The sequence below is a fragment of the Sminthopsis crassicaudata genome, chromosome 2, assembly GCF_048593235.1.
Source record: "Sminthopsis crassicaudata isolate SCR6 chromosome 2, ASM4859323v1, whole genome shotgun sequence".
Taxonomy (NCBI): domain Eukaryota; kingdom Metazoa; phylum Chordata; class Mammalia; order Dasyuromorphia; family Dasyuridae; genus Sminthopsis; species Sminthopsis crassicaudata.
In genome coordinates, this window is record NC_133618.1 from 114,961,209 (window position 1) to 114,973,746 (window position 12,538).

A 12,538-nucleotide genomic window follows, 5' to 3' on the forward strand; every position below is an offset into this window, starting at 1 on the left:
GGCTGTTCTCTGTTACGAGCATAGTTTTAGGAGTCCCCCGCTGTCCCTACCAGGCTTTGGGGGGCTATTTATTCCCAGCAGCACCCCCCCCCCTTGAGAAAAGGCGAATTTGGACTCCAAAGCGTGTCATTTTAAGAGTCATTTTCCAGGGTCCCCGGGGAGCAACGACTATTCCCTCAGTTATTGCACTCGATGGGCACTTTTACCCCCCATGGAAGTTCCGGGCGCGGGATTTTGGGGGGCCTCTCCCAGAACTGCCCAGCCTAGCCCTGGAATGTAAGATGGCAACAACGCGGGCTCGCAGTGCAGAAGTATCTGGCAGCCCGCCGCCTCGCAGCATTACTTCCTGGTTGCTTTTCCCTTAACTGACATGGCGCCCGTTCGCCTTCACTTCCGCCTTCTGCGGCTGCTCAGAGAGCCGAGGTGAGGGCAGTCCCGCGTAAAGCCCGCGCTACTGCCGCCGCCGCTGCAGCCACTTCTGTGAGTCCGGGGAAAACCGCCGCGTGCCCTTCCTTCCCGCCCTCAGCTGTGCGGTATTTTGTGCTGAGGGGAGAAGGGGGACCAAGGGTGCACGGCGCCAGCTGTCTCCATCCCCAGACCCGTTGCCTTTCCGATTGCACCGGTCCCTGGGTGTCATTTCACTACCCTCGGATTCCCGCTCCCCTCCGTCCCCTTCCCGGGCCAAACATGATATTGACTAAGGCCCAGTACGAAGAGATAGCTCAGTGCCTCGTGGCTGTGCCACCTACCAGGCAGAGCCTGAGGAAGCTGAAGCAGAGGTTCCCCAGGTAAGTCTCCCGCTCTTTCTGCAGGATAGCTACGCCCAGTAGTCCTCAGCTGCGCCGGTCCGGACAGTGCTGGGGTCCTAGGAATGCCCGTTCATTCACTGTAAGTAGGGATTACTGGCAGCATCACCTTATTTTCCAAAACAGACCCTCGACGTGTACTTTGTATCTTCAGCACCACAAAAGAATCACCCTCAATAAATGCTTCTTGGGGAATGAATGGGAAAAGTTTGGAAGGCAACCAGAAACTCGCTCAGTAACACAATCATACAATTTATTAAACGCCAGACGTTTATTAAATTTAATTATTAACTACTGAGGTGTTGTGGGATACAGGGACAAAAGTGAGCCAGTCCCTGTGCCCTCCAGGAGTTTACAATCTAGCCAAGAGAGATACACATTGAAATATCTAGTTAGATACAAAGTAACTCCGTGAATACATTTTTAGCGGAAATTAAAAAGCTTTGGGAAGAAGTTGGTTCTGGAGCTGATAGATACTTGAAGGACACCAAAAGATTCTGAGAGGGAGAGGAAGGAAAGAGAGTGCATTCCAGGCACGGGGACGGAGCAACATAGAATATGGTGCCATCTGTACTCAGCCACTGGTGGCTTTCTAGGACTGTCAAACTAAGATGGCCTCCTACTAACAAACATGCGCCCTGAGGATTTCAGTCTTAGTTAATAAAAAGGTAGGTATGATAAGCAGATGGAGCCATAACTTGCCACAATAGGTAGCTTGGTCTAGAAGACCTAGGTTCCAGTACCATTTTTGACAATTGCCCTCCACAAGTAACTTACCTACACCTGAAGTAATTCTGACATCTCTTAAATCATAGATTGGAGTTATCTGGTAAAGAAGTTTACACACTAGGTGTTTCCTAGGATGAAAGCTCAGATCTTGTATTCCTGTATTTCCATCTGCCCCCTTCCTCCAAATAATTTGCTGGCATTTAATTTCCCAGCTACTATTTCTCTTACTGAAATTAGAATATCACTTTGTAAGGACCTAAAAACAGTGTTTCGACTCTGATTTTATAAATGAGGAAATTATGACCAAATTTGTCCAGTATTACATGGTAACAAAGTGGTAGAACCCAAAGTAAAAGGCAGGCTTCCTGACAAAGTCAAGTGCAGCCAAATTATTTTAGTTATGCTAAATAAATATTACAGCTTTTTCTTATACTGCTAAGAAAATTATCTGTCCATTATATTGTACTCCCACCCTACTCCCAACTACCTTATTCTTCCTATATCTCATTTTATTCATTCAAATTTCCTTCCTAGGTAACAGTCATACCCAACTTTTTATTTTTTTCATTATTTCCCCACTTTCCAACCAGTTGCCAAATCTTATGCCCTTTACCTTTGAAACATCTCAAATACTTATTCCCCTTTCTATATCCTACAATTACCACCCTATGGGGCCTCATCACATCTCACTTAGACTACTGCAAGAGTCTCCTATTTGGTCTTATGTTCAGTTTCTTCTTTCTCTAATCCATTCTCCAGATAGCTGCCAAATTGATGAAATCATAAGTTTGAAAAGATGCTCCTCTGGTCAAGAAGATTCAGAGACTCCTAAATCCCTCTATGCCATCTCCTCTGGCCTTCAAAGTCCTTCAAAAGGCCCTCTATTCCTCTGTCTCTCTGTCTCTCTTTCACACATACACTGTATTTTAGCAAAACAGTCTATTTGTTTTTTTTTTAATTTTATTTATAATTTTTTTGACATTATATATGCATGAGTAATTTTTTTTTATAACATTATCCCTTGTATTCATTTTTCCAAATTATCCCCTCTCTCCCTCTACTCCCTCCCCTTGATGACAGGCAATCCCATATATTTTACATGAAAACAGTCTATTTGTTATTCTCCATTAATGACATTCTGTCTGTGGCCTTTATGTCACAAAGTACCTTCTGTATAACCTCCCCTCTTAAACATAGTAGTTTCTTCAAGAAAGCCTTTCCTGATTCTTTCCTAGTTGTTACTACCTTCCCTTAATCCCCAATCACTTTATTTATTTTGTATCCTGAACCTATTTTTGTATCCCTTTATTCTCCTAAGCAGAAAGAAAGATCCTTGAGGGCAAGAGACTGTTTCATTTTTGTATCAGTATCCCAAGTATTAAGCTTAAATCCTAGCACTTTGTAGACACAAAAAATGACTTATTTATTGGATTTTAGAAAACAGACCCTTCCCCCCATCCCATTCTTTTTTTAAGGCATTATAATGGTATAAATACATTTATATATTGATGGAGGGAGTATTTTGCTTGACTAGAGTTTATTACATGAGTCTCATTAATGATGAAAGATGTTTGACTTTCTTTTCATCTTCAAGATATAAAAATTATGGCATGATCTGAACTATATGATACAGGAATCAGAACATAAATTCTTTTTACTCTTGCCTCCATCGATTATTTAGCTGGATGATCCTGGGCAAATAATTTAATTTCCTGGTCTCTCAGCTTTTTCATTGCTAAAGAAGTTTGGTTCTTTATTAAGCTAACTTTATATGATACTTAATATGTATTATTGGGTCCTTGGGGTTGGTAGTTTATGTATTACTATGCCCATTTTTGTTGAAATGAACAGATGAAACGGGTTCAGAAAGGCCAAATGACTGGACCACAGTCATGTCAGAGCTGTTATAATAAATCACTTCTCCAATTCAAGTCTACTGTTTTTCCCTATTATTGAGCCCCTTTCAGCTGCAATATGTAATTCCCAAACCTCATCTTTCTCTTTGCTAATCCTATTCTAAGAGCTTCTAACAAAGAAATAAAACATTTTTTATATTTTTCTTTTTTTAATAGTATTTTACTTTTCCAAGTACATGTAAAGATAGTTTTCAGTATATATTTTTATAAGACTGGGTTCTAAATTTTTCTTCTTTCTTTCCTTACTTCCTCCTTCCCCAAAACAGCAATCAATTTGAGATAGGTTTAATATGTGCAATCTAACAAGGAGAAAAAAATTGACTCATATGAGTTTGATCTGCTTTTATTAAGCCCTGCCTATTGTGTGAAATGGATGCCATTGGGCAGCAAAATGGACAAAAGGGAAGGGTAATAGGTATTCACAATCTGATTTTTTTTTTTTTTACAAAAAATAATTTTAGAACAGAAAAAAGAAACAATAACAAAGACAACATTATGTTATAAGAGTTTGATCTACTATCAACTGTTATGTGACATCTTTTTGCTTCATAAAGAAATTCCAACTCTTTATTTAGTTTTCTTTTTTTTTTTTTTGAAGGTTTATAGAAGTTGTTACTTTTTAGATTGCATAGACATTTCTACTCCAATCCACCTACTGATTTACATGCATATCTAGTTTTTTCCATTTCTTTCCCAAGCTCTCTATAAAGCTACATCTCCACACTTTGTTAGTAGTTATTTATTTATTAAAAATCCACTTGATACATGATGGGATCACTATACATTGTATCTTGTTGTTATTGTTTTTTATTGTCCTTTTTTCTTTCCCATTTCTCTTATTCTGTGTTTTTGAATTGGGGATAGGCAGGTTCTAGGACTGTGATTTCATTGATCCAATTATCTCCCAAATGAGTAAACACCCTCCACCCAAGCTAGTCAGCTCCTTTGTAATTCTTAGTCTTAAGAGTTATGTGAAGTAGTGGTGTCAAATTCAAAAGGAAAACTAAGGACACTAAATTCTACCAGACTAAGCTGAGGGTGGGGGTAGAGGGGAATGACGGGTTAATTTAGAGAACCAATATTAAAGTTCTATTTTTATTTATTTTGTTAAATATTTTCCAATTACATTTTCATCTGGTTAAGGCAGCACTTGGTAGTACAGTTTACAATGTGGCTGAGTGGCCACTCCTGGCTTACAACCTGGAGAGATTAGTTGATTTGTCCAGTCAGAACTATGTTTCAGAGGTGGGATCTGAACCCAGGACTTCCTGCTTTGAGGAAGCATGTTGCCTCTCATCTTTGTGGGAAAATAACAATTCTTGAAAAACTAGAAGGACTAATTTGGTCATTTTCTCTTTTCCCTTCCCAACTTCCCAACATTATTTGGGAAAATGGTGAAATAGTACTTAATTTGTTTATATTGCTAAATACTAGGCTACTACTAGTTTGCCAGATAAGAATCTATGTACACTTATCTTAGTTGGAAAACTTTGTGGTTAGTAATTTTGTTTTGTTTTGTTTTGTTTTTTTGCTGAGATAATTGGGGTTAAGTGACTTGCTCAGGGTCACACAGCTAGGAAGTGTTAAATATCTGAGAAAAGATTTGAACTCAGGTCTTCCTGACTTAAGGGCTGATGCTCTATCCACTGTACCATCAAACTGCCCCTGGTTAGTGTAGTTTTGGCTGTACCATCCATTACTTATATGATCTTGAACAAGTCATTTCTCCCTTAACTTATTGGTACAATATTACTTTCATTACCTACCTCAATGAGTCCTTGTAAGAAAAGTAGTTTGTAGACTATGACACTGCATAAATAGGAGCTAATGTGATTGAAATGAACTTTCCTTTACAGATGATAGCTTTGATAAAGTAGTAACTGTGATTTCATTTTTAAATTAGTAAAAATAGTACCTTTTCCTCATGCCTCAAAACACCTTCATATATTTCATTTTAATGGGATTTAATTTTATTTTTTGAATTCTGATGTATTTATAAACTACCTCCATGCCAAAATGTTCAACATCAAGCATCATTATTTCAATTGTTCCTTTTTTCTATAAAAATTTCAAAGCTGTAATGTAAACCTAGTCAGATTTTCAGTTTTCCTTTTAGGGGATCATATTCAAAACTAGAAGCAACCTTGGAAATTATTGAGCCTTTCTCTTTACTTTATAGAGGAGAAAATGGGGATATAAAGAGGGAAAGTGAATTATATTAAGACCATGGGAAGTAAATATTAGAGCTGAGAGGACCTAGGTTGGAATCCCAGGATCAGTTTGAGTTTTCTTTCCTTTATACACTTTCATTTCCATCAGATGGTAAAAATAAAACCTACCTCTGTGCCTTATGGCTCTGTGGAGAAAGAAATATACTTAAACTTTCCAAATGAAATTGGACATTGACAGGTTCGGGTGATGGCTAGAACACCAAGCTCTGGAATCCAGAAGACCTGAGTTCAAATGGGGCCTCAGGTGCTTACTAGCTGTGTGACTGGGCAAGTCACTAACTTTTCATCTGTAAAATGAGCTGGAGAAGGAAATGTGAAACCACTCTAGTATCTTTGACAAGAAATCTCCAAATGGGGTCATGAACATCACTCAACAATAACAAACAATAGCCACAAGATTCCCTAGATTCAGTCTGGCAATTTACTGTAAAAGTTACAAAATTATTGATAATATGCCCTAAATATTTGATGGTAAGCTTTTTTTTTTTTCTTTTTGCTATTCATTGTAGCTTTTCCTCTCTTCCATCCCCTCCCCCTTATAATTGAAACTGGAAAAGGTATTGGACTAAATTGCCTTTGAAATTCCTTTTACCTCAAGTTCTGTGGTTCTACAGAAATAATGAGGATTTATTAAATGCATACCAGGCACTGTGATGAGGATCTGGAGTACAAAGACAAAAATGAAATAATCCTTGTTCTTCAGGAGTTTACGTTCTGCTGGGGGAAGACAATATGTAGATATATAAGCATGTATGGAATAAATAAAAGCAAATACAAGATAGTTTAGAGGGGAAAGTTTATTCTAAGTGTGGGGTTCAACTAGTAGGCATAGAGACAGAAAAAGAAGTAGGGTGTGTGCATGCATGTGTGTTTATGAGTGTGTGTGTGTGTCTGCACGTGTACATATACATGAAATAACAGTAAGTAGGGCAGTTTGACTAGACCAAAGAATACGGGAAGGAAAGTTATATAAAATGAGTTTTGAAAGGTAGGTTAGGACCAGGTTTGGAAGACTTTTAATTAAACTTTCAGAACATTCAAGCATAAGAAGGATTTGTTTTATTTTTCAGACTATAGAGAAACTGGAATTGAGTAGGGAATCTATCTGGATAGAGCTGTGTTTAAGGAAAACTACTTTGACAGCAATTGTGTAGAATTTAGGGTGGATAGATACTTTTTTGAGAGAGGAATACCAATTGGGAGGTCATCGTAGCAATATAGGTAATCAAGGCCTGATATACATTTGTGGTTGTGTGAGTACTGAAGAGATAGATAGGAGAGATATTGTCGAACTAGAAACAGAAAACTTGAAACAGGGAGACCAATGGGCTCCTGCCTATTGCAGTAGTCTATGTTTGAAGTGATGAGGGCCTATACCAGGGTCATGGCAGTATCAGAGAAGTGAAGAAGACAAATTGATTTTATGAAGGTAAATTGATAGCTCTTGGCAATAGATTAAATGTATGTGTCTTTCTGGGTGTGTGTGCTTAGGTTGTGAGCCTGGGTAATCAGGAAAAGGGTGGTATCCTTTATAGAATTGTCATGAATATAGCAAAATGGTGTACATGAGATAAAATCTTGATTTCTTTGGAGTACATATGTAGTAGTGAAATTTTTGGCCCAAAGTACATTGTGATTTTAAAAATCCTTTTAAAAAAAAGCAGCTTCAATTTGCTTCTCAGAGTAGCTACAGCAATTCACAACTCCACCTAAAATGGGTGTATTAGTGTGCCTATCTTCCAACCATCCCTCCAACTTTGATTATTCCCATCTCTTGTGATTTTTTTTGCCTTTTTTTTTTTTTTTTTGTCAATTATCTGAAAGTGAAGTGAAGTAAAACTTCAAAAGTTGGTTTGATATACATTTCACTATAATGAATAATTTGAATCTATCTTTTGTTTGGTTATTTCTTTTGAGAATTTGGTTTGTATTTCTTGACTGTCCATTGGAGCATTTTTCTTCCTTAGAAATATTGGTATCAGTTGTCAGTTGCAAACAGTTACCAACTGCATCGGTAGAGGGATTTTTTTTTCTTTTTTTACCCAGAGTTCCTATAAACCTACAAGTACAATAAAACAAATGAACAAAAACAAACTGAAATACTTTTTGTGATCTGATATGGCTTCAAATCTTGGAACACACATTTTGGAAGACTAAAAATTCCAAGTAACCCAAAAGACATGGCTAAATGATAGTATATAACTAAGGATCATTTTGAGTTGAAGAAAAGGTGTAAAAGCAGTGTTGTCATGTTCAATTAGAAATAGATCCCTGCTGCTGGCATATTGACCTGGAAACCACAAATTAATATTGTCTGTTTTTTATTCTACTTTTGTTTATTTTGTTAAACATTTCCCAATGACATTTTAATCTGATTTGGATCATGTGAGGCTGGAAGTTTGACACCTTCATTGTGAAAGACTCTTTCAAAGATGGTTATGACAGGAAAGGAGATAAGACTTGTTCAGTAGTAAAGTTGATACTAGATGGAGATCTCAATTGTATGTCTTCAAAGTAATTAAAACACAAAACCCCCACCCACACACACAGCCTGCAGATTATGCAAGATTGCTTGCATTTTCTATAGATGACTTATAGAAATGTTTGGACTGGAATTGCAAGGGGATGGTTTGAAGGTAGGGTTTATATGTACTCTATTGATGGAGAGAGGACTTAAATCAGTAAAATTACAGATAAAAAAAAATTTCCAGAATATTTAATAATATGGTTTCTATCACAGTATAGGTGATGTTTGATGTGATGTTTTTAGTCATCTTTTCTCATTCTCAGCTATAAAATGAAAAGATTGGACTAGTTTTTCATTTAATTCTGTCTCACTACTGTCACATGTCTTCTAATCTGCTCTATATACCATTGGTACCTATTTGGCCACATTGAATAACATTCTGAATATTGGATATAAGTACTTCTTTGAGCCACAATTAAGTATTTGTATGGCTGCCCCATATATTTAGTTTTTCTTTCCTCAGGTACAAAATTGCCCACAGATGATTTTCAGTTCCTGTTGCTAGAGTTATCCTTTATATTGTATTTTTAAGCTCATATATGAAATATTTCCAAGATTTTATTTCAGAAATAAAACTATAATGCCATTTCATCAGTATACCTCACATTTATCCCATGTTGACTAGTTAGTATTGTTGAATCTGACCAATGGTATTATTGCGTTTTATCATGTGCTCTTTTATTTAACCACCATTTTCTGACACAGCCAAAGTGTTTTGATTTTTGGGGCGTGGGGCAAGGAGGAGAGGAAATAGGAAGTTGTGGATTTCTTTGTTTTTATTTTTTTGAGAATAGAAAAAAATGGGATTCATGGTATTGGTTTCTTAAGTAACCTACTGTATATATGGCAACACAGTATTTATGCCTATGGAAGCCATTAATTTTTTTTTTTTATTAAAGCTTTTTATTTATAAAACATATGCATGGGTAATTTTTCAATGATCCTTGCAAAACCTTTTGTTCCAGATTATACCCTCTTCCCTCCCACCTCCTCCCCTAGCTGGCAGGTAGTTCAATACATGTTAAATATATTAAAATATATGTTAAATCCAATATGTGTGTACATGTTTATACAGTTATCTTGCTCCACCAAAAAAATCAGATCAAGAAGGAAGGGGGAAAAAAACTGAGAAAGAAAACAAAATGCAAGCAAACAACAACAGAGAGAATGAGAATGTTATGTTTGTGTGTAACGGTCCTTTAAATGAGCCGCCACAGCACAACAGGAGATTGAGTGGCCCAGAAGTAATCTCTGTGGATATAGGACTGCCCTGTGGGTGGAATCCTTGCCATATTGAGATAGCTTCTTAATGGTTGACGGCTCTCTCGCTGGTTGGCTGTGTGTGTGACCTCACAGGCCCTTTATAAGTTCACTGCAGACAGCAAGTCACACTCTTTAACCTGGCTCCCTAGCTTGGGTAGCTGAGCCAAGCTGATGGATAGCCCAGAGAGGTAAGGAGTTTGGTAGTGAACATGTGGGTCTTCAGACCAGGTGTTCACTAGGGAACCAACAAGTCAGAGCATTATGTGAGTAGGTATAATAAAGGCTTTTAAGATTACACGTGGCTGTTCTTGAGTGCGCTACCAGTTATTAAACTATAGATTCAAGAAATTGTGGCTAGAGACCTTTAAAGGCCTCAGAGGAGGCGAGCCAGGTAGAGTTGACACTGCAAAGGTCAGTGGTCAAAGGTACTCTGTTGGGCCTAGGACAGACTGGTAATAGTAACTGCTAGGAGGGTGTGTTACAAATGGTACCCAATGTGGGGCACTAAAATGCTGGAACTCTGTCTTCCCAGAAATCAGCCAGAATCAGGATCACTAAATGTATTTATTCTTGATCTTTTATGGTCAAGGTCAGGGGGTTAGGTCTAGCAATCTCACACACACCTTTCTCCCTCAAACGCCATGAGAGACTGACTAAGTGTCAGCATCCCAATTTCCTCTTCCTCCTCCTACTCCTCCCACACATGTCACTTCCCCCTCTTTGTCCCACCAATCAAGTTAGCACAGAATAGCTGGGGAGGGTCAACCTTCAAACAAGTTAATAGGGAACCTTCCAATTGGCAATTAGTCTCATATGCTCCATTATCCAAATGCATTTGCTCAGTTCTAGCCCTTTACATTTGTGGTGGACACTCAATTCCCACAGTCCTCTCTGGGTGTAAATGGCTATCTTCATCACTGAACAAGTGGTAGTGGGGAAGCCAATAATTAAAATTTGTTAAATTCTCTATGCAACTTGCCTATTTCAGTCTATATTGCATTTTTATTATAGACCTTTCCCTCTCTTTCCAAAATCAGTCTGTTATCCTTTTCTCCTTGGATGCTCTAATTCACATTTTTCTCTTTTGTTGTACATATTTCAACCAAATCTTCCCATTTTGTCTATAGTGGTTCCTATTTACTTTCTAATTCTTTACTTCTCATGCAGTCATTCACATAAAATAGTTGTTTTAGTTGTGAAAAATGATTTTTTAGATTTGTTGTCAGCAAATGATAACTTCTTTTCTAATTTTAATCCCTCAATTTTTTTTTCTTATCCTCTTAAAATTGCTATGATTTTAAATGTTATGTAAAATAAAGCAGTAAAGAATGGCCATCCTTGATTTTTACCTGTTTCCAGTCAAATAGTTTCTGATATTGCTCTACTGCCTATTATGTTGACTCTTGGCTTGAGGCTGTTTTTTATTATTTTGAGGCTAGGATCCCTTCATGTTTTAGTGTTTTTCTCATGAATGAATATTGGATTTTATCTAAGGTTTTTCCATATGTAGTGATATATTTTTTATTTGTTTGCATGCTTTATGATGTTGATAATCTTCTTGATGTTGACTTATCCTTAATTAATTATCCTTAATTTTCTTAATATATTGTTATACTAATTTGGTTAATATCTTATTTAGTAGTTTTGCATCTATCTTTATAAATGAGATTATCATAATTTTCTTTTTCTGCTGCTACTTTTCTGGACTTTAAATTCAATACAATATTCATAAATGTATTAAGTAAAATTCCTTCTTTTTTCTGTTTTAATGAATAACCTATGTAAAAGAGAAATTATTGGGAGAGTTTAAAGAATTCTATGATGAATGCATCAAGACAAAAAGTGTTGGATTTGTTTGTTTTTTTTTTTACTGGACATAGTAATTTTTGATGATTTGTCTTATTTATTCCTCTGAGGTTGTATAATTTAAATTACTTCCTATTTTATCAGTTTTGGCAATTTGTTTTCGAAGACAATCATGTATTTCCTTTAAATTTTATAATTTATTAGAGTATTGAGATATATATATATATATACACTATGCTAGTATAGTAAAAATTATAGTTTTTTTTTGTCTTTATAATGATCCCCTACTTTTCATTTATGTAGCTTTCTTAATTTGTGTTTTCTTTTCCCTCTTTGTTGGTAACATTTACTAATGCTTTGTCAGCTTTATTGGTCTTAAATGAAGCAAGAATTGAATTTTATCAAATCAGTTCAATTGTATTTCAATTCTCTATTCTGTTGATTTTTTTTTTCCTTTTACCTTTATGATCTTCCTTTCCTTTGGATTACTGTTTTATTTCTCTTATAGTTTCTATGAGAGACATTGTGGAACATAAAATCGAGATCTGGCCTTAAAGCTAGAAAGAATTGGGATTCAAATCCTGCCTTTGATACACTAAGTAGTCCTAGACAAGTATTTAACCTCTCAATGCTCCAGAGAAGAGATATGAAACTTATTCAATTAGATTAAAAAGTAATTGAAAACATTTAGTAAAATAAGTAAAAATACTGTAAAAATAGATAATATTAATTTGTGATTTTCTAAGTCAATATGCTACCTGCCATGATAGGTTTCTATTTGAGTTTGAGACTAAATATTTTAGACTTATCCTCTAATACTATAAATTGCTAAGATGGTACAGACTTGCTTTGGTAGAGGGGGTTTCCTTACTTAGGATTTTTTTTATATCTATCAAATCACAGTCCCAGGGATTTTTTCCTTTCTAGTGCCTTGGTGACCAGCTTTCTTTTTTTCTCCATTCTTAGTGAGAGAAATTTTATTTTATTAATTGCATTTATAGATCTTAATTTACCGTCATTGGATCTTAGTTTTATAGCACAAAAGAACCTTAGAGAGAAGTTAGTACAATTTCCTCCTCACTTTAGAGATAAGGAAATTGGGACTTTCTGAAATTGACACAACCCCATCACATCTGTAGTAATTACCAAGTGGCCAAGATGGACTTTGAACTCCAGTTTTTAAGGTTTTTTCACTGTACCAGACCATCTCTTTATTGTTAATTTTTTTTAAAGATCTTTTTATGTTTCTAATTTCTTCAT

General features: G+C 36.2%; 1 protein-coding gene across 3 annotated transcripts in view; it reads left to right on the forward strand.

Annotated features, from left to right (window-relative positions):
• The first annotated feature begins 400 nt into the window (after positions 1-400).
• The window catches only part of CDIN1 (CDAN1 interacting nuclease 1), a 265,077-nt gene continuing 252,939 nt past the window's right edge, over positions 401-12,538 (forward strand). For 2 of the 3 annotated variants that reach the window (XM_074287062.1, XM_074287064.1), the window contains exon 1: positions 404-788. In XM_074287062.1, coding sequence (XP_074143163.1) covers positions 688-788 — 101 coding nt within the window. In that variant the 5' untranslated portion in view covers positions 404-687. Of the gene's footprint in view, positions 789-12,538 lie in introns of all 3 variants that reach the window. The other variant, XM_074287063.1, reaches the window with a different exon arrangement.